The sequence below is a fragment of the Chaetodon trifascialis genome, chromosome 3 (genome assembly GCF_039877785.1).
Source record: "Chaetodon trifascialis isolate fChaTrf1 chromosome 3, fChaTrf1.hap1, whole genome shotgun sequence".
Taxonomy (NCBI): Eukaryota; Metazoa; Chordata; class Actinopteri; order Chaetodontiformes; family Chaetodontidae; genus Chaetodon; species Chaetodon trifascialis.
The window spans coordinates 15,750,380-15,778,344 of record NC_092058.1 but is presented as its reverse complement, the minus strand read 5'-3'; the positions used below and the strand labels follow the sequence as shown (position 1 = coordinate 15,778,344).

The 27,965-nt window shown below is 42.2% G+C and overlaps 1 protein-coding gene across 2 annotated transcripts; it reads right to left on the bottom strand.

The window, feature by feature from the left end:
• Nucleotides 1–139: 139 nt before the first annotated feature.
• On the bottom strand, nt 140–27,643 carry LOC139328566 (AMP deaminase 2-like). Of its 2 annotated transcripts, none has more exons than XM_070958353.1 (18): nt 18,439–18,833; nt 11,983–12,113; nt 11,181–11,311; nt 10,504–10,572; nt 9,196–9,307; nt 8,911–9,097; nt 7,512–7,653; nt 7,335–7,424; nt 7,097–7,226; nt 6,808–7,002; nt 6,586–6,717; nt 6,331–6,494; nt 6,108–6,234; nt 5,855–6,018; nt 5,601–5,721; nt 4,746–4,919; nt 4,406–4,516; nt 140–3,995 (listed from the first exon to the last, which is right to left on the bottom strand). In XM_070958353.1, the coding sequence occupies exons 2-18, from the start codon at nt 12,010–12,012 to the stop codon at nt 3,780–3,782; spliced, it is 2,295 nt and encodes a 764-aa protein (XP_070814454.1). In that variant the 5' UTR covers nt 12,013–12,113; nt 18,439–18,833; the 3' UTR covers nt 140–3,779. The 2 variants fall into 2 exon arrangements, with proteins under 2 accessions (XP_070814454.1, XP_070814452.1); XM_070958351.1 differs by lacking the exon at nt 18,439–18,833 and adding an exon at nt 27,202–27,643 and having other exon boundaries at nt 3,635–3,995.
• Nucleotides 27,644–27,965: the final 322 nt, after the last annotated feature.

Below are 27,965 nucleotides of genomic sequence, written 5' to 3'. Positions count from 1 at the left end.
GGTACTGTGGTGTGCAGTATGACATTTAATAAAGTGTAATGGTCTGAATTATGTAATAAAAACTGGAGTAAAAAAGCCGAATCCATGTGAACATTATGCAACCTGTAAATACAAGTTATGACTGACACGCACACAAAGGTTTAGTGAATAAACATGCTTTATTTTATTGTTCAGACATTACACATGAACCTTATCCGAAGCATCTGTTTAACACTGGCAATCCTTCAGGCAACAAAATGGCTACAGATCAATGGACAAAAATTAGGCAAACTGAAAAATATAAATCAGATGTCAAAAAGTGACAGTGTTCACTGTGTGAAAACAAAGATACGATCGAACGACCGTGAGTGTCAGCATCAGAGACAACATCAGACACTGTAAACTATGAATTGGTGAATATGGTGTCTATTTGAATAACTGGTATGATTTCATGCTCTCATCCAAGTACTCACTGTGTCACTGCTCAGTGAGTGCTGGACAGCATCTTTTAATGGTCTCTGCTGTCACTGCTGACAGTGCTGTGTCTCTTGTGAATCACTTCTCATGTGCAATTACAGTACTTACTAGGATTAACTGATTAGATGATCCACAAAAAAAAACAAACCCTCAAATAAAAAATTGTGACGATCGATTGGTCTTTTAAATAACTCTAAAAGTTGAAATGACTTAAATTTACTGGTTCAAGCTTCTCAATTTCGTGATTTGTGGCTTTTTGTCGACGACGGCAAAGCAAATATTGTTGGGTTTCAGACTGATGGTTAGACAAAACAATGGGGAACAAGGAATTATACTGGGCATTTTTCACTGTTTACTGATGTTTTATAGACCAAACATTTAATCAATTAAACCAGAAAAGAGTCAGTTGATTAATCAATAGTGAAAATAATCATTAGTTGTGGCCCTGCTGTTGGACAACACAGAGCAGCCACATGACAGATCAGAGTTTGTGAGGTAGGGTGCATTATGTTGAGAGTGCAGACTGTGGCTCTGCGGTGACGGCAAAAGACAACATGAAGCCTTGAACATACTACAGAAAATGGATGGATGGAAATGGTTCAGGTCAGTCCAGACTAAATTCATCTCCGCGATAATGGACCTCAGCAGGGCATGTTGTCATCAAGCACTTACAATATTTCCATAATTACCCTAAAACATGTTACAAAAACGTCAATCAAGAGTTGTTGAACATGAAAACTAGAAAAGGCCAATAACAAACTGAAGCTGCAATAATTAAACATAATATTTTGTGCTTCAGTCTGTGGACTGATGCGGTCAGATAAGGACAACTGTCGATCAACACTTGACACGAGTGACCAACACACACATAAAAAAAGCAAACTTCATTGATGTGATGTCAAAAGTAAGGTTAGCTGTGTGTGTGTGTGTGTGTGTGTGTGTGTGTATAGAGGTCCCCGTTTCTGACTTGTTTTGGCTGTGAGGTATGAGGTATCTATCATGGGCACAACAGACAGACTGCAACAATGAACTGAGAATGATCAGGCATAAAAAAACAAAGTGTGAGCAGGAACTGAAGATAAGCAAACACTAAAATGTCCAATTAACAGATTAAAAAGGCTAACGACAATAAAACGGTATCGATTATTCTATTTTTGATACAGCTATTTTCGTGATGTAATGCCAACTCACAATGATCAACAGCAATGAAACTAAGTGTTAAACCTTGACATCAATATATTGTGATTATAAAACTTCTTATTTCTATATTACCTTTAAAAAAATACACTTTATACATGAAATCCAACAAACACAAATTTCACCATGTTCAGCGCACAGCTCCAGTGCAGCCCCATGAACACTTAGAAGCGTCTGTCTTCTTACTGAACAAAGACCTCACCTTTGATCCTAATCATCTATAAAGCAAACATGTACGTATGTACTAATACATTACAGTTGGTTATTCAAATAAAGGCTGACATTTTCTGATTCTCTCTCCTAGTCTTGGCATCAAATATTACTGGACAGTGGCGTCTAGATTGGAGATGAATGCTCACAGTTTGAAGGGACATTGGACCGTGTCCGGTGGCAGGATGCGATAATATGATGAGGGTACAACACAAACTGTGATCCCAGCTTTGAACAGATTTGGGACGACTTGGAAAAAAAAAAAAAAATGCTACATGAACCATGTCACAGTCTTAACCATGGTCCAGCATGGTTTGCTCATTTCTACATGGCAAACAATGAGTTTAAATCCATTTGCTCACTGTAACAGATTTCTGACTCCAAAGCTGGTCAGCAGCCCTGAATTAGTTAAGATGCTTTACGTTACAGCTTGCTGTAAGCGACTCATTGTCTCCTGCCATCCATTATTCATGCAGGCATGCAAAAAAGCACTTGAAAGTAGAGAACTAGAAACAAATTAACTTTCGTCCTCAAATGAAGGCCAAGGTAAAAGCCACTTTACACCGAGCATGCAGCTAGGTGACTTCAGTTCCACTGGTGTGGGTATTCGAACAGCACAGCGGCCTACAGTAAGTGACTGAGGAGAGGAGATGCAAAACTCGTTGCAGACGATACAGACAAAAACTGGGCATGCAGTGCCCAAAGCTGAAAATGAAAAGGCACTGTGAAGTCTTGGCTTGGTGCATATGTACAGTGCACTGCATGCAAAGGGAAAACACTTTCTAGTTTGTCTGCAGGGAAAGGAATGAGTGAGATCAGGGCCCTAAAGAGGGACAGAAAGTCCATATCTTCATGGCCACAGTGAGGTAACAGTGAGGGCGTCCACATGTATTTGTGCTGTGGTTACAATTTACAGTGCGCATTTCCCCTTTAATATCTCTCTGAAACACACCATCGAAGTGAGATGGTTTCCAACATTTACTGGAACTCTTCTCATGTGCAGCTAAAGAGGACAGCCGGCTTCATGGAATGTTTTCTATCGATCACAGGAAGTCTGCTTCTCTTCGGACCAGACTCTGAGCCGATTAAAATCATGGAAGAACGATTCTGTGTGTGCAATTTGGCAAATGAATGATCCGAAACCATGCCAAGCACCAAGCATGGCCGAGATGCAGCGCTGCAGCATTCAAAGGGAAGCCATCCTCTCTTGTTATAGGACTCTCTGATTAAGTTATTGTAAATGTCCAAGTTTTAAGTTGTAGCTTAAAACCTTCACAGATATCATCAATGTCTTCATTATAGGTTTGTATAATGAAGATGACAGATGCATTAAGTTTAGTCAAGCAGCATGACTGTACAGTATAGTGGAAGATAAGCAATGTTCTGAGCAGGTTCATGTGAAGAAAGTTTCAATGTGCTGGTTCTTCTGTTCTACACAGATAGTACAGAGATACTACATGTTATATAATATCTCTGATGAAGTAAATCATATCACTGAATAACAGGATAAATCACAGGGATCATCTGATGGCTTTGGCTGGACAGGATGGAGAGATGAAGAAATCAAGAAAGTGTCTTCAGTGAGTGTTTCCAGAGGGAAATCTGCTGCTTCATTATGCTGAGACTGAACATGTCACAGAGAACAACAGAAGAAACCTTGACTCATAAATATGGAAACTCAACAATAATACTGGGTTCAAATCCTTTCCAGTAACCTAAAAATGAAGAACGTCACAGCCGAAGCGCTCTGGCTGGACGGTGTATCTGTCAGTGTGTGGCATACTACTGTAGTGATGGTTGGTGGAGTTTATGCTGTTTATAGGATGACCGACAGAATTACTATCACGCCATGTCTCTTCAGCGTCCTGCCGGGTGGACCACAGGTTTGGGGATTTACAGGACAGGTCCAGGTGATCTCAGCGTCCTCCTGGGAGCGGGCCCATGGACAGAGACTCCTCCTCGTCAATCGTGTCCAGCTCCTCAGTGCGCACAGCGTGAGTGATGAGCTGAAGCTCCTCTGACAGTGTCTCACTGCGGTATGCCACGCGGATATCGGGGACGTTGGTACGACGGATGTCGTTGCTCACGGGACCCTCCTTAGAATAACTGGGGCCCAGCCAGTAGCTTTTGGCCTGGAATCAGGAGAAGCTACATGAGTGGGAGGTTCAGATACAAGCAAGACACAGAAGGAAACACATGATCTGACTGACACCTATTGGACATGTTTGTCATACCATTTTAGATTCAAAATGTCCCTTTATTACGAATGGGTTTGAGGGACACAACAGAGAATAATCAATACATTTTAGTTCAAAGCAACACCACCTTAAACTCTGACCTCAATAATAAACATATATTATAATAATAACATATATAACATAATAAACAACTAAATGTACATATTTCTGACGACAAAAACTGAACATTATGAACTTCATGAGAGTAGCGTTGCATTCGATTGTTTACCTAATAAAGAGGCCACTGAGCACATGCCACTTAAACAAATACATAAAATGAGAAGAGCGGGTTTAAACTAGTTTACCTTGTGTGAAAAGCCACTCATGAGGACACTGTTTCTCGACAGCTCACACATGTCACAGGAACTTAGTTTCCACACCTGAGTAGCAATGCTGTACTCCTCCATCAGAGGCTCCTGGGCGCAGACAAACACACACCCACGCACCGTCACACGCACCGTCGCACGCACCGTCGCACGCACCGTCGCACGCACGCACGCACGCACGCACGCACGCACGCACGCACGCACGCACGCACGCACGCACGCACACACAAACGTCATGTCAGCTTCGTCTTATCTTTTTATAGTTTGTACCTTAAATAAAGGTCGTGTGTAGATTAACTCAAACTTCCTTCGTACTGACCTTGGTAAAGTGGAACTGAAGAGGATCATCCGTGGACAGAGAGACCATGAGGCCTCTGGAGAGGTACTCTGGCAGCGGGTTGCGATGGTAGCTGAGGAACAGGCTGTTGTTACTCAATGGTGACATGGCGATGCCAATTTGAGCCAGGTAGTAAAGATACTGCAGCACTGGGGCCTGATGGACAAGCAGAGAGACAGCATGAGACACAAACCACTGCATATAGCTTTGTCTCAGACGTCTTAACACCATGAGCAGCCTCATTTTGCACTGCCCTGCTGCATGAAGACTATGTCACTAGTTACATGGATGCAGCGGCAGGGACACAGCAATATAACAGAGGACATAAACTGTGGCGTTATTTTTCACCTTGGTGTACTTTTGTATTGTTTGGATGTTTTTAACAGTTTTCTTATGGAATATAGTTTTATGCTGTTTTATCTATGATGTTTTTTTTTGTCATTTGTTTCCTTTTTGGTAATCGTACTGATTAGGATGGAGCGGGTCATATGTTGGACACTGCTTTGTCACAGCGTTCGTGTTTTTAAGGATGAATAAATTGAATCTTGAACCTTTCGGAATGCCATCAGTGAGGGCCAAGGGGGCTCCATTCATTCATATCTCCTTTTATGCTTCCTAAAATTCAATGCAGTCCAATTAACTGCTCTGACACGGACTAAAAAATAAATACATGTCCAAAAGTAGTATTTAGAATTCAGGTGTTCTTGTGTTCACCCTTTGTACGATGTACAATTAATGCACTAAACAGTCTTTTTTTTTTTTTTTTATTCAAACCTGGTAAAACCAAACATTTCCATGGCAGCCTTTTGCAAACAATCCAGTCTGCTCTGTTCTTACCTTTCTGAGCAGCAGCCCGTGAGAGATGTTCTCTGATAACATGAAACCCGACACCAGGTGGTGGATCGGCCCCGCCTCCCCACAGTGAGGTCGCAGCACAAACGTGTGGAAGCCTCGCCGCCTGAGTCAGAAGAATGTATTTACAAAAGCAACCTCGTGCATTTTGTGTTTTATGCCAATGATTGTGCTTAAATGAATGGATGTGAGGCCTAATACAGGGTGAAAGATTCTCAATGTGTCAAGCTGGCCAATACCTTCGCAGGTGGTTGAGCACAGTCATGTTGGCATAGGTGTAGTAGAGGTAGTAGGAGTAGGGTGGGTTGTCTTCTTCTGTCCAGCTGGCTGGCAGCGGACTGTCAAGATTGAAAATGTGGTGCTCCGGTTTAGACTCATCGTCCACGCTGTCGAAGCCCACCACCTAGCACCAAAAACAAACAACAAGCACTCAATCAATCAATCAATCATCAGGACAGCTTGGATTTCTTAGTGATGTGATGTGATCCTCACATGGTCCAGGAAGAGGTGCAGCTCAGGATGACTGCGGGGGTTGATCGTGACTTCAAACAGAGGCATGAAGATATTCTCCAACATCTCCTGGAAATTAGCCAGCTGCTTCTTTGTGTGGTACACATCGCTGGAGAGGTGGTGATTGAACAACGACATTTGTTGAGACCACAGACATGTAACATCATGGAATCTTGATGGAAATGTAAGTTGGGCGAGTACTCACAACAGACGGGGCACCTGGACAAGCCAGCGCACATTATCAGAGTACACTCGATGTTTCACGGCCCACTGAGCCAGTTTATCCCATTCGTCTCGGGAGCGACCGTAGATGGACAGACGTAGCTCAGAGTTCTGGTACTTACTCTCCTCCAAGTCAAACATCACCTCCTGGACACATAGTGACAGGAGACATCGATGCATCAGCGTATGCGTTGATAAACTGTTTGGATGATGCTTTACATATGATGTGATTTCACACCTTGATTATATGTGCAAAGTATTTTCCCTCAATGTGGTTGTCAGTCTTGATGAAGATCTCTCTGAGGATGGATTCTCCAATCGGGTTGTATTTGGCGTTGAACTTGTCGAACCGATGGAATGTGTTACGGTCCTGATAAGTGAACACCACCAGTCAAACCTCAGTTATATCCAAACCAAACCAACCGGTATCCCTTTGCACATAATCTCTCAAAACACTCACCGCATGCATGTCGAGAGTGTCTACGCTCAGGTCAAAGGCCGTCAGGTTCATGCTCTCAAACACCTCCTTGAGAGTCTGACCACGGCCTTGCTCTATGTGAACGATCTCCTCGGGGTATTTCTTCATGGCTCGCTTGATGAATCGCAGCAGGTGCTTCTGATTCATGCAGGAGGATGCATGTATGTGCGTGTCCACCTGGAGATAGGACGGAGGAGAATATGTGAGAGTTCAGTCCTGGGTGTATTTCACAATGTCTTGTTAAACATTGACGTCACATGTCGGCTCTTGCCTTTCGAATGTTATAGAAGTCTCTGTGTGGAACTTTCTTTTGAGCCGCCAGCTCCTTCATCTCATTCAGGAGGATGTGCATCTGGAACTTAGAGCTTAGGTACTGTAGGCGGCGGTAGCAGAAAGACTTCCTGTAAACAACATCAAGGGGAAACAGACATATTTCATGTAAAATAATAAAAACACATAACTACAACACAATGACATGTGTTGAATGATTGTATCAAAGAAACACTCACACCGGCCCGTTGATAATGAGAGCCATCATAACATTCATGTCGGCGATATACTCCTTCAGGTCAGGATAGGGCAGGTCCACTTCTACACTTCTGAAAAGGACAAAAGCATCAAAGTTATGCAAACAGACTCAACCTTTTTTTTCCTTAACATGTCGACCTACATGTAGAGACACATACTTGTCCATGTTAGTTTTCTTGGTGTAGACGTGGACGACTCCATCCACCATCTTGCAACCATATCCTGTATCTGCTGGCATATTCTTGGGATCCTGATTGTCATAGGGGTGTGTCTCTGAAACAGGTGGGTGGACAGGTGCATCTGGGAAAACAGGAAATTGATGGTGATTAAATTGTATCATCCATGCTACAAAAAATAATCCTAAAATGTTAAACAACTGCTCATGTGAAAGAGACAAAGTGTAGGAGTTTTTATTACACAGTGGACCCGGGTGGCTACTGTGTTTTTATTTGATCTCGATTTGAGCTTATAAAAGCCGTTTCTCATAGACTTTGTTGTTGAGTGGTTTTGCCCACTGGTTGGCATTTCCTTGCTGTCTCAATATTATATAGCCATTTATGATTTTCTAAATGCCTGAAAGGCTGTTAAGCTCCTTCCAGCTTGATCACACCCATTAGCTTAATCGTGTTACCTTGGCGCAAATTATATCACAAGATAAGCTTGCAGAGCTGAATCATCTTGCTAACAGGGATGGAAATCACAGAGTATCTCATGTTACGTTACTATCACAATCATGACGGCAGCTTGTCCCTGTCCACGTCTGATAAGTCAGACAAGGTGGGGAATCTGGTTACAACACCTGCATGTTTAAATATAAATATCAACATTTGGCACCAATGTATCGATAAGAGGAAGTAATGTAATATATTCCCATATCGATATTTCATCCCACCTCTGCTAGCTGTTGTGGTAACGATTGGAAACCGTGGACAGCAGAACGACTAGAATCTGATGGAAGGTTGCCTGATTGTTTGGTTCTTATGGAGAAAATGGTGAATTTATAAATGCAGGTAATTATTATTTCAACAATCGATAATCTGCTTATTATTTTCTCTATTAATCGATTAAGGTCAGTAAAACGTCAAAGAATAATGAAAGCTGCCCATCACAATTCCCATGTACCGAAGTTGACATATTTATATTAGCTGTTTTGTCTGACCAGCGGTATAAAAAGAAAAATATTTGGTTTCCTATCACACAAGACACAAAGCAGAAAATACTCCCATTTGAGAAACTGGAACAGAGAAATTTTGGCATTTTTGGTTGAAAAATGGCTAAAATGATTATTCAGTTAATAAATGTCAATTAATTTTTTTCTTTTTCCACCGACACTTCTTTGCGTGAAGCTTCTTCAGGTATGCCCCGAACAAGTCAGACTAAAGGGTGAAACAATGCTGCTGCATAGTTTCAAAGTACGTATCTTGGCCATTGGATCAGTACAATAGTAAAGAATGTGTTTCCCTCACTGTGTGCTTATGTCCTTTTGGATGTACACTTTCTAATTGCTATTTCTTCCCCACTGTAACAGAACATCTGTTTGGTGTGTTCATGCCATACCAGCATCTACTGGGGTCTCTGGTATATCCTCATAGACTCTCATATCCAGAGACTTCACCCCGAGCTCCTGCAGGGCGTGAGCTGTGGTCTTACAAAAATTCTGCATAGATCGATTTATGTACTTCTCCCGGATGAATAATGCCTTCACCACACACTTTGCAGCATCTACCAGGTCAGTGAAGGGCACCTGGGAAGATATCAATAGACAGTATTTTAACTCACTGGAGTGTAAGTATGAATTACTGCTGAGAACATTAAAATTCATTGGAAAAAAAAGCTCCTCACCCCGCACTTCTCCTCTCCAGATATCGAGACCCGCTGGTACTCCTTCTCCATTGGCATTTGCCGCTCCTTAAAGCCATCATCAACAGTGTCCACACTCTTATCCTTCATTAACCTTAAAGGATACAAACAGAGAAAATGAGAGTTTAAAACAAGAGGAATGGAGACAGAGGCAGGATGGATGAGGACGCAGAAAGATGGAAAACGAAAGCAGGAAAGTAAATGAAGGTGAAGACAATCCAGATGTTTCTGGTTTTATAAAACTGGACTGGTAGCATCAGAAATTAGTGCAGTTTATTGTTTCAAACAACGGGTTTGGACAGTAATCAGATTCTAACACACAACATTTCATACACAAGGTGGTTCTTACACCCGTGATTTTTCATTTACAGACATGTTTAGACCCTTAATCAGTATTTCATAGGAACATTATAAGCTGTGATTACATCCTAAGGACCCCACAGATGTTTTTGCACTGTCAAATACAGTGAACTGTGGAAACTTGTATAGGAAAGCGTGTAGCTCTGAAAATAATTGGGCTACAGTTGACCGAATTTGTCACGACTCCTCTACGTGGCGGAAACATCCCAGGAATGACTTAAGGTGGATGCATTCAAACTCACTTTGAAATGTCACTACAAAGGGTTTGGCAACATATGTAGATGAGGTGTTTGTGTGTATTAGGTTTGTTGCACTTGGAGCCATCCCTAAAAATATCCACTCTGCCGTGGGGTACTGAGGCTCAACACAACAAAAAGTGACTAAGCATGAACACTTTTCAAACCAAGTGTACACACAGGGTAACAGCTAGTAAGATGTCAATGTCTCTGTGTAATAAACTTCAGTAGTTAACATACAGAGCTGCCCAGTGACCAGAACTGTAAGAATTTCTTGGGGTCCAAGTTTCATTACCAGAAAACAATGAAATTCATACCTCATGTGAGGAGAGAAGTCATATCAAGATCAGTAGAATATGTAAATACATTCGCTTTAGACTTTCACACTTTTTACAGAAAGTGAACGACCCATTTGTACATTGTACATCTACCAAGTCACCAGCAGGGGGAAGATGTGGTCCATCTCCACGTGCTGATAATCTCTGCCAACAGTTCTGGAAAGAAGTACTTACACTCCAGAGTTCCTAAATAAGGCAGACTAGATATTGATAGGTACATAGTATTGATTAATTCTCCAATACTCAGGTAAGTAGAAGAGAACAAGCAAGCAAAACAGAGATGAACTGTGAGAAAATAAACAACGAAAGGGAAGATCACCACACAAAACAAACATACTGGAGTAGATCTCACTCACTCGAGGTCTGCAGCACTGTCGATTTTCATGAAGTCCTGTTTGGCGCGGAGCAAGATCTCTGGCTCAAGCCTTGGGGTGATTTGCAGCGGCGCAGGATAAGTGTGGGCAAGGCAGGGGTGGCAAATGGGCACCAGAGGTAGTGAGAAGAAATGAAGCATACAAAGGGAGACACCCAATATATGTACAGGCACACGCACCAACACACACTCAAGCAATCTCCCTCTCCCACACACACATATACATAACTATACAAACAAAGCATATTAGGTATTAAGTGATCAAGGAGATGACACAAACAGAGATATAATCAGTTAGTAGTAATACACCCTGATTGGTACACAGGGGTTTGCAGGGGTTGTGTCAAATCCCCCCCCCCCCCCCCAAAAGATCGGCTTAGTGGTGCAGATAGTGTCAACCCTGGACTCCAACAGAGAACGTCCTCATAAAAGTTTATGTAGAAGAAGACTGAACACCAGGACAGGTGCCAATCAGACAGCTGATTGCTGGGGTTAGTTAGCCCACAAACTGGCATGTTGGAAGCTGATAAGCACGTGTGCGTGGGGGAAAGCGAGACTGTGTAAAAACGGTGGGGGCAGGGGACACCTACATCTGTCTGAGGTGATGTAAAGAGTTTATTTCACTGGCTTTGTGTGTGCGCTGTGTTTGCGTTTCCTCACTTAATGTCCTGGCTGATTTGCCTCTCGAGGCGGTGCCGTCGCTCCTCCAGCTGTTCGATGGGGCTGTCCTCCGGGAACTCATAAGGAGCGCTTCGCATCTCGCTCTCTGCCATGCTGCGTGTGAACAGCTCCTGGTGCGAGCACAAGTTATTCCATTTATGGTGTCGTAAAACAGGCAAACAGGTCGATTTCCGTGCACTTATCAAGAGGCTCACACAAAACCACCTGTTACATTTACTTTCAAATGAAGTGAATTCAAGTGCTGTTGTTCAAAAAAAGGAAACTTTGATGAAGTAGTTTCTAATGTTATGCAAACATTAAGGCCTTACTTTTCCTTTCCTGATTTCATAGCCAGATTTTCAAACGTGCAAACATGTATTTTCATAGCTGGAAAATTCCACAGTCAAACAAAATGCCAGTAACAGCTGATTAAAATATATGGATGGTTGAAACCGGTGCAAGGGTGCTACTTCAAGATTCAATTATTGTTATTATTCTCAATTATGCTAGAGTGTAAATGTTTTTGGTCTGGGCTCTCTGACAGTGCAGCAGAAGTAAAAATAAAACTAACAACAAGGGCCTTAAAATGGTGCTTAAAGCACAATAAAGAAGTTGGAATATAAATAATGAAAATAAAAATAATGTGCAGTTAATTGTGCAAGGTGCTATGTGTGTCGAGATGATGTTCATATGTGTATTATTTAGATTAGCTGTACCTAAAACATCTGACGTAATCATGGCTCATAGAGTTTCTGTGAGTTCACAGCGCAGCGACATTATCTGTGCAGCTTTGAATCTTTACCTCAGCAATCTCTTTGTACTTTTCTTCCATGGATGTCCGCAGGTCGATTGGGTAGTGTGAGATAGAAACGGGCGTCCCTGGAAGGGATCTCTGGGGCTTGAGGGGCTTGGGGCCGGACGCACCGCACAGGTCTGTAGGCAGACACAGACAGAGTTACAGTATGTGACAGAAACACATGGTGGCACTGTGACTTCAAAATCATAAATCATTCATTACAGAGCGGTTTTCTCTCTGGTCCTGAGCCCAGTAAATGCAGAGGAGATGGATTATAATCAAAAAGCAACAAACTGCAAAAACCGAGCCCTTTGAACGCAATCATGCCAACATCTAAAAACAGCCATAAAAAGGCAAAATATTGAAAAGCTAGAAAGCAGAGAAGTTAAACATTTTAAAATGTCTGCATTTAAAGAAGGAGCCAGCTCCAAAATCCTCTAAACTAGTTTTAACTCTTTTAAAAACACTATCTGTTGTGTGTGCATATACATAGAAATGTCTGGCCTGTAGTTTACAACGTAAATGTTTACTATTAAAACAGCCCTGACAGTAAACATGAGAACTCTCTCCAAACATATCAACACACATATAAGAAGTTGTGCTGCATGTAACATCATGTGCAACGCATTGCAGAGATCACAGGGATTCGGATACAAGAGGACCATCTGGGCGCTTTGCAGGCTCACAGCTAATTCAATAGACATGATGTCAATCTTTCTCCAATTATTCTTCATTTCACAGTCTGCTGACAGCAGAGACAGATAAACACGTAAAAACAGGCAAAGCTACCCAGACAAAAATAGAAAACAATTAATGTTTGGTTGACCAAAGATTGCAATGTGTGGTGGGTTGACTGTGCAGAACTATGATTTCTGCGACCACAAATTTGCCTCAGACTGTTTACACTGCAGCTTAACCTCATGTGATCCTTAAAACTAAGACAAGTGCACAATCATTCTGTTAAAAACTATGTGTTGTGGACAAACAGCGAATATAAATAACTGCTCTTAACACTGCATTCATGTAAAACTACAAAGTCAGTCAACTAAAAGTTCACATAACACAAACACAGGCTAACCAGAGAAAAACAGTGCTCTCAAGACTGAGAAATCCTGAGCGAGAACTTCCTTTGTTTTCCTCTGGCTACAGGAGAAATTTGTCCGTTTTTCTTGTATTTACACATCAAAAACAAAGACGTCACTTGCAAATACTCAACAGTCATTCATATGTTAAACAAATGCACATAATCATGATTACCTATGAAGCTCTGGTGACAATAGCTGTGGCTGCAATCTGTGGCAGAGCAAGAAAACCCTTGTAGGACTGTATGTCTGAGAACAGAAGCCGGCTTAAGGAAAGACAGCTGTACCAGCAGATACTGTCACTTCAACCACACATGTGCATGCATACACTTGAGAAAGAATTGCCCTGACTCACATGCACACACTGTGTCGTGTGCACACACCTGAGAATGACACAGAGGGGCCTTCCCCTCTTCAGACCTGCTGGAAACAGATGATGCCGGCTCCACTCCAGACTAAACCACACAACACAACAGACCAAAAGACTACATACCTCTGTCTGAGGTACACTGAGGAAGATCACACTGCTGATTCTTGTGTGCTTTCTTAAGACAGCCATGCAGTTGAAGAGTACCATAATCTGAAGAGTACCATAGTTACAGTAATCACTCACTCATAATCAGTCTATGGCTTTTGGGAGTGGAGTGTTCACTCTCCTCTGTAATTGTTGCCCTTATTGGTGCTGTGTCTGGCCTGTGACAATTAGTCTCTGCCATCTGCTGTCTGCCTCCAAGGCGGTGGAGTTAGGAATGAACAGAGGGTAACTCTCCCTAGCATACTAAGACTGGCATGACACCGTAAAGCATTTCAACAGGGCTCACATGAGTTTTAAAGGATCTGTGTTATAGCTGTGCCGCAATCTGCTGACAAGGACATACCCAAGGACATAAGAAAAAAGCTTGAACATGCATGCATATCATTATTGCCTGACCAATACTGGACTGTTAAGGTAGAAATCTACATATGACAGTTTTAAACATTTCTTTTTAATTTTAACATTAACTTTAAAGGTTTAAGATCACAATATGTACTGAGCGAACCATTTTATCATTGAAAAATATACTAAAAAGCTTCTCTCTCTGGTGGACAAACCACATATATCATGTCATATCTGTCATGTCATATGTCATGTCATGTCATATCTGCCTGGCCAGTTTATCAGATTATGAGCAGAGCACACACGTGTGTGGCTATAAGGACATGTCCATGTTCACATGGACAAACAGATGACAGACACACACATACAAACACAGTCATCCCCAGTATAGTATCCATATAATCCCCTGGCCTTTTCACCACAGATGACTCTTAATCCAGCACCCCCAACTCTATTTTTCTCAGTGACATCACGGTCGGAGGGAGCAGACTTTCTTCACACATCTATACAAGTAAACAGAACAAAGCTGGGAGAAACTCGCAAAACACAGAGCTAAAAATAAAGCAAAGCAGAAGTATGAAACTTTGCTCAGTGAATTCTCTCATATTCTGCTCTCCACTGTCTCAAAAATCACCTGACAGACATGCAAAGACACCAAAAATACAGCAAGAGCCAAGCGTCAAAACTGCAGCAGAAGCCCTCATGAGTTTCTGATGGGAAACATCAAGAAAGACTTGAGTTTGTCATAAAGGTGTGTATGATTCATGTCATAAATGGAAAAGCCTGTCAACTAGACAGATCAATGAAGATGGCCTGAACAGTGAAAAATAACTAATAAATGTCTGAGCCATGATGTGGTCCAGCCCAAAGCACTTCAGGCTGTAGCCGCTGCTTGTCCGTGAGACAAATATAGTATGTGCGATATTTGTGCTTATTTGTGAAAGAGAGTGTGGCTCAACATGGGACAAAACATCCTCATTTCCTTTTTTTGGCAGCTTTTCTGTGAAGCTTTGACACCAGCACTTTTGTTTGTTTACTCTAAAACCACTGTGCAGATTGCATGAGAACATATTTTGGCTCACAGGCTAGCCAAGAAATCTAGCCTCACCTTGAGCACGCCGCTCACTACTGTGCGAGTATTTTAGAATGAAATGCCCTTCTGTCTTCATGCGGCCATTGTGAGTTAATTTCTGAGCCCAGTAAGTAATATTGACAAAGCTCTCCATCTCAGCTTTCCCTCACATCCCTGGAACCTGACTCTGCACACCACCCACATACACAACCCACCTGTTCTTCTGAACCCGACCTGAGAGACAGTCATCTAGAATCTGTGGAGCTGCCTCTGCTCTGCGAGGATCAATACAATCCTTCCAGCCCGTCTCATCCTCCCTGTCCCTCGAGCCAAAAGTAGCAGCAGACTGGTTTTGGCAGTGCCGTTCTAGCTCATTTTCTGAAGTGGTCAAACAAAACACTGGACAGTATGTCCATGAAAATATTCCATCAGCAAATCAATCTCTATCAATTTGGCAGCTTTTGTTGTCTTTTTCTTCATCATTTTGAGCGTAATAAAACAAAAAGTCCCACAAACATTGTTAGCAAAACTTCCCTAGCCGGCCCACCAGCTGAGCCATGACAAACATTACGATATCTAGAGAATTATCTCCCAGTTTAATTTCCACATGTATTTTTACTGTAACCGATGAGCAAATCTGTCAAGTAAATAGTGTATAGTCACTGATTAAATTACCAAATTACTGCATGACATTGTACTGAAAAAAGACCTTGTTGTTGCACAACTATTCTCAAAGCAATGTCACAGAGACAGTTGTCAGCATCTGGCCTTGCTCTGCCTCCTCTCATCAGGCAAATGCATATTAATACTACCAACAGGGAAATGCCATCATGTTGTAGCGCCGCATTCTTTGCTCCACTATGACGCCACCCAAAAGCAACCAAAAGCAAAAGCAGTTTAAGTCTCAAAGAAATAATGAAAAAAAAAAAAAAATAGACTTTTATTTCAAATCTTCTTACATGTAACCTCACTAAGCCAGCCTGCAAGCCCCTTTTTCATTGTGGTGTGGCAATGCCAAAACAAGCTTTAAAGAGTTTCAATTCAACGTACAATCGAAAATGTTTGGTATTTCTGCCTTATTTGATCGTAGATAGCAGGGAGAGACAGAAAAGGCTGCAGAGAGAGAGAGCGACACGTAGCAAAGGGCCTGGGCTGGATTCAAAGCTAGGCCTCTGCGCTAAGGACTCAGCCTTGATATATGGCATGCGCTCTGCCAGGTGAACAACAGGGCAACCTACATCAAAAAACCTGAACGGTTAAGGATTACTGTTGGCGCCAAACCAAAGTGGCAAGGACCCAACTCTCAGGGGCAGGTGTTGTTATATTTTTCATTTACTGTTTAGTGGGTGTGATTCTTTCCAAAAGTGAACATGATTACAGCTGTAGGGAGACAGTGCATGCTTCTCCTTTCCTTTGTGGTCTACCTTTATAAATGAAACACACCGTGACATAACTTCATGAAATTCATTCAAAGGTGTGTTTAGCACCGTCTGTCTAATTGCACCAAACGGGCCACAATGTCTTCCTTGGGTTGCTCTTACTTGACGGTGTCACACTTGAAATATACATGATGACATTTGCACCTGTAGTAGTATTGGAATCTTTAATTAAAACTGTCATTAATACTAAGTACGTCTTTTTCCCTGCAGCGAGAGGCGGCCAGGTGAAACCACATGACACCGCCGACAATGAAATGTAGGTGTGGGGCTGATCAGGAGCCAAGACAGTAAATTTAAAAAAAGAAAATGTTTTCTGAACTATGTGTGTATGTGTCTATGTGTATGAGAAATGTGTTACAATCTGACATCAAATAATCAAACGGACGTTAGAATTGTGGTCTACTTTTACACATGACAAGACACCATATTTCATATGAGTCAAAAGAAAAACATAATAACTAATTTTAACCCTTAATAGTTCAGTAATACTTGTTAATTCTTACAATTAATTAGTTTGTTCTATATTATTAGGTTTGACAACAGAAATCTGTAGTACAACAATATAATGATCTTGTCATCACAATATGATATTGCTGGAAGTCAATAAACAATAACATTGAAATATTGCCAAGCCCTTCTTATTGTTACACAGCTGACCATATGTTTGTCCATGTATTATTCAGACATAATCAGCTTGTGTGTACTATTATCAAACCATGAGATTAATCATTTAGAAAAATCAATTAAGGCAGCCAATTTCTATTTGTAGTAGCGACGTTAAACTTGAGGGAAAGTGTTCATGGTATAAAAATTGTGTGTGCGCTTGTGTTTTGGTCTAGTGTGACTGTGGTTCCAGTGTTTAGATACACTTGTTTTTCTTTGCAGATTTCACTTTATTCCCTGAGAGGGAGAGCAATGACACAAGCTTCACATGTTCCTTAGCAACCACAGATGAGAATAAACCTCGACTCTGGGTGCTCGTCTCGAAAATATATTATCAGTCCTCAGCAGGCGGGGTGCAAGGGGACAAACAGGGGTGATGAAACATGGCAGCCAAAAACTACTGCCTGCAAATTCACTTTGTAAACAGTTGGGGCGTAATTTCCTTTCAAAAATAACTTAATGAAGGCTTACCGGAGAGACAGAAATACATTTAAGGCATTCGGAAAAAACAAGATTGTTGTCAGCACTGTGGTAAGAGACCATTTACCTCTAGTGTTACTCTACGGCTTTGCGTAACATAAACAGCCTTTAAGAGGGGACGGATAAGTCACTGCCATCACACACACCAGCACATAAAACAGATGTCAGCTGTTCTCACAAAAACGCTATTCTAAACATCAGGAAGGTCAACGTGTTCAGGTGGACTTTTTAAAACTGAGAGCAGCTCTGCCTGAGGGGCACAGTGTCACTGGAGATGCAATTCTGAATAACAGATTTATTTTCCTCCACTGTCTTTCTGGTTTACTTGTAGAACATGTGCCATATAACGTATACGCTTTGTTTTGGTCAGCACACTCACAAGAATCTCAGTGATTAATCCACTGGGCAATGTCACTGCATCATACAGGAGTGGAGCAGACAGCAGGAGGGACTAGATGCTCCAAAATCCAGTCCACTCACTGCAACAGCCACACTCTGCAAAACACTATGGAGCACATCAAGCTTTCCAAATACCAGCATCATAGCAACAGACCACATGCATGACGTATTATTCTCTTCCATCTGCTTGTGCCTCCTCAAACAGAAATCCCCCTCCTCTATATTTCCTCCCACTGCCTTCTGCATGCTGTCAGCTTATTCCAGTACACAGCACCTGTGTTTACTAGCACCTCAACTGCCACTATCAGCTTGCCTGTGCAGTATTTTTGGAGTCACAAGTACCATGCATCACAAAGAACTGCTGAAACTTCTAGTAACACAGTATTCACATTAACAGGCTCTACAGTATATATGGTGCTGTTCATCATTATGCAGCATAGGTTACAGTACCTCTATCTCCCTGCCTTGTCCTGTTCTCACAGTCTCCGTTACGGTCGCAGTGGCCTTGTCTGAGCTCTTGCGGGATGCTGGGACATGTAACTAGGCCTGGGACGGCCGAGGCACCCTCCCCCGCTGGCACAGAGGGAGGGAGAGAATGACAGCAAACAGAGAGAGGAGAGACACAAGATACGCTCTCCCCTAAACACAAGCTGCTTGCACACTAGGATAACACAATCCACCCTCTTTTTCTCTTTTCTCTGCTTCTCCTGCTCTAACTGTAGCCACCTCCAGTGTGCTGGCGAAGCAGTTTTTTCCCCTCTTTCCTCTGATTCTCTCTCTCTCTCTCTCTCTGCCTCTGTCTCTCAGCTGCTTCCTGGATTACACCGGTTTTCAGTACATGAACCGCACAGCCTTCAAGCTCCCGGATTTAAATACTGGGTTGGAAGATACCACGTGGCAAAATAGGGGAGGGACCGGGGTGAACTACTTCAGGCTCTATTGTGCTGTAAAATGGAGGAGGCCCTGCATCCCTGGCCACTCCCACTGCTCCTCTACCTCCCTCCTCCTATTCATGAATGCGCTGCTCCAGTCGTCTCATGACTGCAAACCTTTAAATTATGTTACGAATACCAGTATTTAAAACCAATTATCAGATGTCTGTGAAAGACACATTTTTTGCACATGGTGTGCAGTCCTTCTTAGTTTGTGTGATAAAATAAAGATTTTAGCTATTTATTGCTGTGACCTAAAGTTTTTTATACCGCCAATATGTGCTGAGTCTGTGTTGATGTTTCTGCTTATTAAAATAAAGACTTTAATAAATAAAGACTATAACTCAACATTCTCTCATGATTTCAATCATTTTAAGTGATTGTCAGATGTTTAAATTCAATGTCTGAAGTGTGATTACTTCTGTTTGTGAGGTCAATATTCATATGACTGAGCACACAGTGGTGTGCGGGTATATGACTGTGTTGACATGCCAGTGAGCTTGTTTACATACTGCACGCCATGTTACTCTCTCCATCGATCACATGATTTCAGGCTATTTCCTTCCTCTCTCACATGACTGCTGTATGGCACAAGGATGGCCTGTTTGAGGGATTTTACGATTTACAAAAAAATCTGCAAGGCCTCTATTTAAGTTCCATTTTATCAAAATCTCAAAGCAGCAAAGATCATCAAGGAATTTTCCAGATGACAGTCAAACAAATATAGGCACACAGGGACACACACACAAACATCAGCATGAAAGACACAAAAGGCAGACACAAACCACACCAGGTGCTGAATTCTGGACAGATCCTCATTTTCCTGCAACACCGTGACACATAAATGACCCAGCTGCAACTAAAGTCAAGCCAATAACATGCAGCACACAAGACTCAGAGGAAGCGACGATGACAATGTTGCTCTACTTGTCTGACTCATGAGTGATAGTTTTTCATCTTTCATGTTACCGTATCCAAACTCAACGCTGTGTGCTGAACCCAGTTTGACGGGCAGAGAACAGTGTGTACCAAGCCTCTCAGCAACTACAAGACAACGCCTTGTCTATTAAATCTGAGAGCACAATCTATGGGCAGAGTAGACGTATGATAGATACCACAACCAACACTTCCACACCACCCACAGCTTTTGAAAAAAAAAAAAAAAAAAAAAAAAAAGTTGACCCAGATAGACAATACTGCCATTGCTATAGCTGTGCAGCGTGCTACATGATGGACGTAAAACGTGGTGGCCAGTGATGTTTCCACATCCTGTCTGCTGTGTTTTAAGTGGGCCGGACTTTTACAGTTCAGCTGAGGTCACCACAACAAGTCAACAAGCTATTTGAAGTCTCTCTTTCTTCAAGAGAGACTTCAAACCTTAAATCAACGATGTCAGCAAACAGAAGAGTCTTTCATAAATACATGGCTCAATGTTTCACAAAGTTAAACATATTTTTACACCTTTCATTAATCTCAAATTTTAACAATATCAGTGGCTGTACCTATGGTGATATCAATTTGATAAATCTTAGAGAATAAAGATAAACTCACAACCTGACGTGAAGAATTTTGAAAGCCTAGAAGCACATCACCCATGACTTTGATAAAGCAGACACACAAATGTGTCCACGTTGCATGAAAACTTGTGGTGATGGCGGTGTATATTTTGGAGAGTGCAAAGCTTAAAAATGTTTGGCAGATCCAGGCACTGTGGAAAAAAGAGAGTAACTAACCTAGAACAGCTTCCTACACGTGTCCAGTTATAGGGTGCGCAGTTTTTCAGACAGCAAGTCAATCAACAGAGGCTGCTGCCGCAACCCAATGACAGCTCCAGGATCTACTGGAAACAGGCTATAACACACATTTCTGAATACATATGATAATAATGATCATTTGATTTTGTCTGTGTAGATTTGTGAAGTTCATTTCAACAGATGAATGCTACCGTCACTTCTACCTGGTAAACGACAGCCACCTGATGTGTTTTATCGTTTTAGTTATGGCACCTGCAGCATATCCCACAGTGCATGTGGGGATTTCTCATGCTTTACATTTCTGTGAACTTGGTGCAAGATTGAGGCAAATCTTTTTCTTTGACTTTCTGTTCAAAGCTCAACCCATTTATGACTACCAATTATATTAGAGGAGGAAACTGCAAACAGACGACATGCAGCCACACATGACTAAATCTAAATTTTTGATTTCTCATATCTATCATGGCTTAACTGGTAGACAAAGTTGCGAAATAAAAAACAAAAATACAAAAATAAGTTTAACGTTCATTTGACGTGCAAACTATCAGATTCACACTGGAACAAAACACATATTATTGAAATTAAAGTTGTCCTGAATCCAATGGTACCAACCATTTTATCTTAGCTCAAGTAGATTTTGAGAGTCAGCCATTTCTGTATCATACATTATTTAGTCGTTGTTTGGGGTTACTCATTTTATCATTTCTGACACTAGTGTCAATAGAGATTTCTGTGATCACTTCTATGATTTTAAGCTACAGCCTCATACTTTCACAATTTGAAAAACTGCTGAATAAATGACTGGATTTTCAATGGAACTGTGCTTAGCTAAGCTAGTACTTTAAAAGCCGTAAAGGGAATTAAAAAATTCCATTGTGGACATTAATTGGTTAAAAACTGACAACGCATCTCCTCTATAGGGTTAATGATGAGTATGTGTTCCATCATTCATTACTCACGAAAATAAAATAAGAGCAGGCTGAGAAGTTCGCTACCAAAAGACAGCTACAGACTGGTGTCAGTTTCAACTCAAACAATGTACATGGCCACTTTTTTTGGCTTAAATCACATTTCTCTCAACAAGTCTGAGGTTTGGTGTCCGTTTCAACCCCAGCTTTTCTGCTATTACCTCTGTTGTGTTCAACACATCTTTTTCCCAAGGGGCTAATCAGCAGCACAGGGGAGAAGCCGTTCACCACTTTTCACTCCCTTTCTCCCAGAGGAAAACAAGGCCTGGCATTATTGTTAAAGCCGTTGTCAAGCAAACCTAATCTCTAACTCAAAACACTCATGGCCTCCCAACACTCAGACTGATGCGATGTTTCTCTCTTTCTGAATCCATCAGGACAGTTCTCAAAACAATAAATCCCCCCTGCAGTCCATCACATGCAAATACACAGCAAAATAACTGCATACTCCCATATATATGTACACACACATATAAGTACACAGCCAGTGCACAGACACACTGTCTGCTCACCAAACCTCTTGCCACCGCTGTCAATGCAGCTCTCACCATATCTGAATATAGCAAAGAGGAGCAGTGTGTCACTTGAAACTGTCAACATGTAGCACACCGTAGTTAGCACTGCTTGGACATCCGGAGGTTAATATCCCATTCCTGAGACTAAGGGTGTATCAGGGATCAAAGCTGGAGGCAATAAAAATAGTGTTGCTTCACTGACGTGGTAGAATGAGGAGGCTTCTGATAACACACGTCCTGTTTCAATGAACTTTGATACAGACTCACATGTACATGCACACGCCTTGCTACTGCTATCTTTACTGCAAGGTACCTTTACTGTGTAGAAACTCATCTTTCCTGCTTTGATTTAAGGTCTTGTTTGTTTGGTTTTAAGGTCAAATCAAAATTTAAGCTAGTTTTTAAGCAAGTTTAGTTCAGTAGAAGATTTGTCATGCACCAACATCACCAAAAAATCATAAACTTCATAAGTAAGCTAAATATTCTCACAAAGGAGAGCATTTTAGTGGTCTGCTACGATGCAGAAATGTGAACACCACAAAAGGAAAGAACTGCTTCTTTGACACTGCATTACTGTGGAGGTGCATGTGTGTGTAGGCCTGTCACGATCATTACGTTATTGATCATCCTATACACGGACATAACCTCGATGATTTTTGCTGACCTTGATACGTCCTGTTGTGTTTACATGCATGTTTGTTTACATAACAATGTCACTAACATAACACCAGAATAAACAGCTGGGTTTTCCCTACCAGTGTTAGACTTGGGCGCAGTGCCCAAGCATATTTTTCACAGCGCTAAGCTTATTCGACAGACAAAAAAATATGACGAGACACATTTAGTTGTCATTCCTGGTTCTGCTGCTTCTGTCCTCTCATCTGCGAACAGTGAAGGACGTGAAGTGAAGATAACGTGTTACTCGAGGCTAATAGGTGTTTTTCCCACAGACTCCAGATTGCAGCCAGAAAGTTAAGTCTCGGTTTCAAAGCCGCTCTCCACAGCTCCACTGTGGGAACATTTTTGGCTTAAAGTCGCATGAGAGAATATTCTTGAGAATTAAAAGTTCACTGCTCTTTGAAAGGGTGCATTTGCATTATTATTCTATTATACTCTCATTATGTCAGTGGCATAAAATGCTCTTAAAATGACAATAATATTGTGTATTGCAAGTATTTCTGGGACAATATTATCGTCCAACAAAAGCAGTTATTGTGACAGGCCTATGTGTGTGCCTGTATTCATAAACAAAGTGAGAATATGAGCGGGGACATCACTTCACTGACTGACTGAGGACAAAGGACAGTGAAGAGCCAGTCAGAGACCAAACATCAGCTGACACTGGTTCATCTGTGATCAAATGAGGTGGATTAAATGAAAATGGATCTTCATTAGGAGCCATGCTGAGAGCAGAAACAGACCAAAGCTTAACTGTACCTCAGCGATGAAATACAACCCATCATAACACATGTGTACAAGCTCTGTCTGCCAGCCTGCAAATCACCCCAGTGAGATATGGTGCATCCAATGGTGTGATGATGAGTCTGGCTGCTCTGTGCATGTGAGTGTGAGTGTGTGTGTGTTTATGTTATGGTGATGATTAAAGTGACAGATACTGTGGCTCTGCTGCTTATCTACTTGCCCCCAGCAACAACAGGCCCACCTGTTGGTGTTGCAGCTTTCGAGGCCTTGGTTACAGGTTCTCCAAAATCCCTTTTCCAGAACTGACACACTTCCCCTGATACATGGGAAGCAACTGAGCTATTCATAGCAGAAGAAAGCCCTGGAATTTTCCACCCAAATACAGAGCAAACTGGTCCTCAGTCATAGACTGCAGAACAGCCAAAGACCCCGGACACTGACAACCAGCCACTTGTTTAAAACTGATGGTCTGACTTTACAAAGCACTTCTTGTGCCAGAGACTCCCTCTAGTGGTGAGATGGAAGCATGCAGCACTCTTAACTGCACTATTAAAATTTAGTGAAGAAAGATAGTTCATAAGAAAATGTTATAAATGTTCACACATTTTTTCACTTTTTACAAAAACAAAGTCCCCACATACACACAGGCCTAGCTGAGTTCAAACAGTTCAACATCATAAAATTGTGCAGCGTCACTGAGATCTGTTTTGTCTCTTAAACAGAAGAAAATAATCCCACTGACACCTTTTTAGCAGGAGAAGTTAATACAATATGCTTCAACACCCACAACCACAACTGTGAGGTTATGGGGCCCTAGGCAGGGACTCCCAGTGTTTGCTTGTCACATATTTTTGTCTGCTGAGGGGCCAGGGGGTGTGGAAGAGGGTGGAGTGAGGCGGGCGGGCGGGCATGGGAGTTGTCAGTTGTGCAGGTTAAAATGCATAGGGTAACAACATGTAGATGTGCTACAGAGACAGTAAAGAATGTAACAAAGCCCCCAAGGGCTCATATGACTTGCCAAGTCATGATTAACAGAATACATGTGAGTTCAAGAGAAAGGCCCACAGAGACATGCCATGAGAGGAACAGAACATCTGATTAATAATGAACCAGATTGAGCCATGGGGAGGAGGGGAGAGCGGTGGAGAGAGTACAGCAACCAGTCAACTGCAGCATGGAGCGGGATGTATTACTGTATACATTATCCAGTACCATACAGAGCACAGACATCCACAGAGGGAAATTCAGGTAATGAGTCAGGGATCACAGTGCTGTGTAAATGCTATTGAGTTGACAACCCAACTTGAAAGAAACAAAGGAAATAAGTGGCAGCAACCTCATCCGACAAGCTCGCCTACTAGAGAGCCTGGAGACAAAAGGTACACCAGGCAATGTCAAATTAAAGGCCAGTAAGTTAGCGAAGATCAAGGTAAGACAGCCTCTGTATCAGATCATATCACAACAGAAAGCAGAGCAGCGCTGGAGAGAGGAATTCCCTCCACCTCTCTGGCAGATACTTAACAGCCTCTATATATCACGTCACATAGCTCGGGCTGCACAGCTAGCACATCACATATTCTGCTTCATGTGATGCAATGAAGGTCCAGTGGGAGAGCAGCCTGCAGGCAGAGACAGATTCCTGCAGATGAGAAAACTGAGTAATCAATGTTTCCACCAGCAAATCAACACCAACACTTACATAAGAGAGCTGCTTCATCTGTGCAGAAGTGCTGAAGATAAGACTTTCTTAAAAAAAAAAAAAAAACCTAAACTTCCAACCGACTTGAAAGGAAAGATGCTGTGAAGCTGAGCTATTTCTGGTGCTGCTTCAAGAAGCAGCACAGGAAATGTTGAAGACTTCAGTTCATGACATGGATAAAAACACCAGCTGTTCAAGCTGCAGCTACATGAGACTGTTCTGCAGCAGCAATTTGGCAGTGAGAAAACTAACAGACTGGGGTGGTCAGATGGAAGTACTATAATGGGTGGCCTACATGCGACTCTTATGACAGACTGGGAGAGCAGAGGGCTCAGCCAAGCGGCTAATTGAGAAGACTTAAATGACTGCATGGATGGAGAGACCTCTAAGTTATTTATTACTGCAGCAAAGACAGGCTTCCTCAGCAAATACAGTACAGTGTGTGTGTCAACATGAGTTACTGCTTGAGACCCGCTGCTGCATCCCTCCAAACATTCAGCATTTGTGCTGCACTATGGCAAACTGAGGAAGGAGTGATCAACATTTAATTGCTTCACAGATAAATTGCTTGTCTAGTTTCTCCCCACAGAGACCAGTTAGCATCAACTACTTCAAAGGTTATCATAGAGCTACAATCATTTGTCCTGTGTCCCATCACACTAAAAACTTAATGAAACACCTACGCATACCTTATGAATTGAGACTACGCTCACACTAATTAATACACCACCATATGCCAGTAAGGCACAGGCCCATGGTGACAAAGGCCAATTAAAATGTGTATGACTAATATCTGATTTATAGAGCACCATTTGAGATTGAACTGCTTTCTCATAACAATTTAGTACCCAACAGTTATAAATTTAATTCAAACAAAGTAGCTAAAACCAAACAATCAAAAAGGAACTGAGGATCCGCATTTCCTAAATTTTGTAACATGAACTTTATCTCAGTCTGTCCAGTTTTGAGTCAGAAATCCAGAGGCCACTACCACAGGCTAAAAACATACTCAATGAGAGTTATCACATCTGTGAGGTTAAAGGAAGAATCCAACTGAAATGTAGAGAAAGGATGAAATGCAGTAATCTCTAGCTGTAGTAACAAAAAATATTTTTCTCCACGTCAGTGCATACTCCCCTAAACAAAAGTAATGACATTTTGGGCAAACAGTTGGGGAGGTTCTCGACGTCTAACCCCTGCCGATAAGGAGAGGCCACAGTCAGTAGACCTATGAACTGCTGCTGCAAGGGATGTCCTCTTCAAGTGTGCATATCTACCACACAACCCACATAACTGTTATGTATGGGGAACACCCTCAAAAGGCGCTCCTGTTGTATACCATGGGGAGCAGTTTCATCAGCATGCACAATATGACAGTAAAAGCAGAGCCTAATCCATATTTTAATGTGTTCGAGTTTGGCTGTGTTATAATGTACCATTGTATTAATGTATTAACTTATCAACTGCAGCGGCAAGTTGCAGCTTTTTTGCATTTTGCACGAAGTGAACGCCCTTTGCAGTTTCACCCATTTTTTAGGCTTGAGGGAATGCAGTGTGCTTTTGGTTAATGGTTAATAAAAAAACAGCAATTATCAGTGAATTAACTCAGCTGCAGCCCCAGTTTAGTTCAAATACTCTTTGTAGTGAATTGCATTACAGTTCCACACAAAGCAGCATGTATGCTGAATGCTAAATATATGAAATCAGCCACAGCTTCAAACAAATGCAACCAATGTCACAACAACAGATTTAGAACATAACTGAGCAGCAAGCTGAATGAGCAGCAGTCCTCATCTCTGGTGAGCACCGTGGATTCTTAAATGCCACTGCACAAGCATCTGTATAATTTCCTGCCTCCACGTCCATGTAACATCTGTGAGTTCACTCACTCTTTCTGCGGGACCCCTTCTCTCCCACACTCACCAGGGCTGGTGGTGCTCTGCAGGCTTCCCCTCTTGCGAAACGGGGATTTAGGTTTAGGCTTCCCTTGTCCATCGTTGGAGGAGGAGGAGGAGGAGGAGGAGGAAGAGGATGACATCTTGCCGACTGTGCTCCTGTTACTACTGGAGCAGAGTGAGTCAGAGCTGTGCAGTGGCCAGCAGAGGGAGAGAGGAGCACTACTTCTAATGCTGGAGCTCTGTCTCACGGTGGGGCAGCGGGGTGGCATGACCCATACTGGGCTGCAGAGTTGGCTCCTCCTCCCAGCCCGCGGAAGGTCAGCAGGCATGCTGCACATCAACGAGCTGAAAGGCAGCCCGAGGCTTCCCCGACTCCTGCTGGGGGCCATCCTCCTTGGTTGCCCTAGCAACCAGGGAATGAGCTTCCTGTAGCCAATGCAGGGAAAAACAGCCGCTGAAGAGGGCATGGCGGATCAAAGCGTGTCGCTAGCTAGCCCGCAAGCCTGGAAACCGACTACAACCCGCCAGCTGAGAGCCAAGGTGAGTGAAGGACAAAAGTTTTTTTTCCGCTCCTCTAAAAATAGCAATTAGATACACCAGATATCATGAGGAACTGTATTCAACTGGGTGGAAAAAAACCCAGAGGATTTAGATAAATGGCAGGTGACAAAATAAGTCAAAGAATAGAGAATGGTCAGAGTGGATAAGCACAGAAACCAGCTTAGTGTGTAAGCTGACTAATGAACTCTCAATCTTCTTTGCTGGAAATTTCTGAGGGGAGACAGACAG

What these genes read in the sequence shown, in the direction of transcription:
- LOC139328566 (XM_070958351.1), bottom strand. Translation starts at nt 27,643, where the DNA reads ATGCCCTCTTCAGCGGCTGTTTTTCCCTGCATTGGCTACAGGAAGCTC. An exon ending in CAAATCAGCCAGGACATTAA is followed by an intron (nt 10,573 to 11,180) that starts GTGAGGAAACGC and finishes AATCACCCCAAG; the next exon opens with GCTTGAGCCAGAGATCTTGC. An exon ending in ACACTCTCGACATGCATGCG is followed by an intron (nt 6,718 to 6,807) that starts GTGAGTGTTTTG and finishes TTCACTTATCAG; the next exon opens with GACCGTAACACATTCCATCG.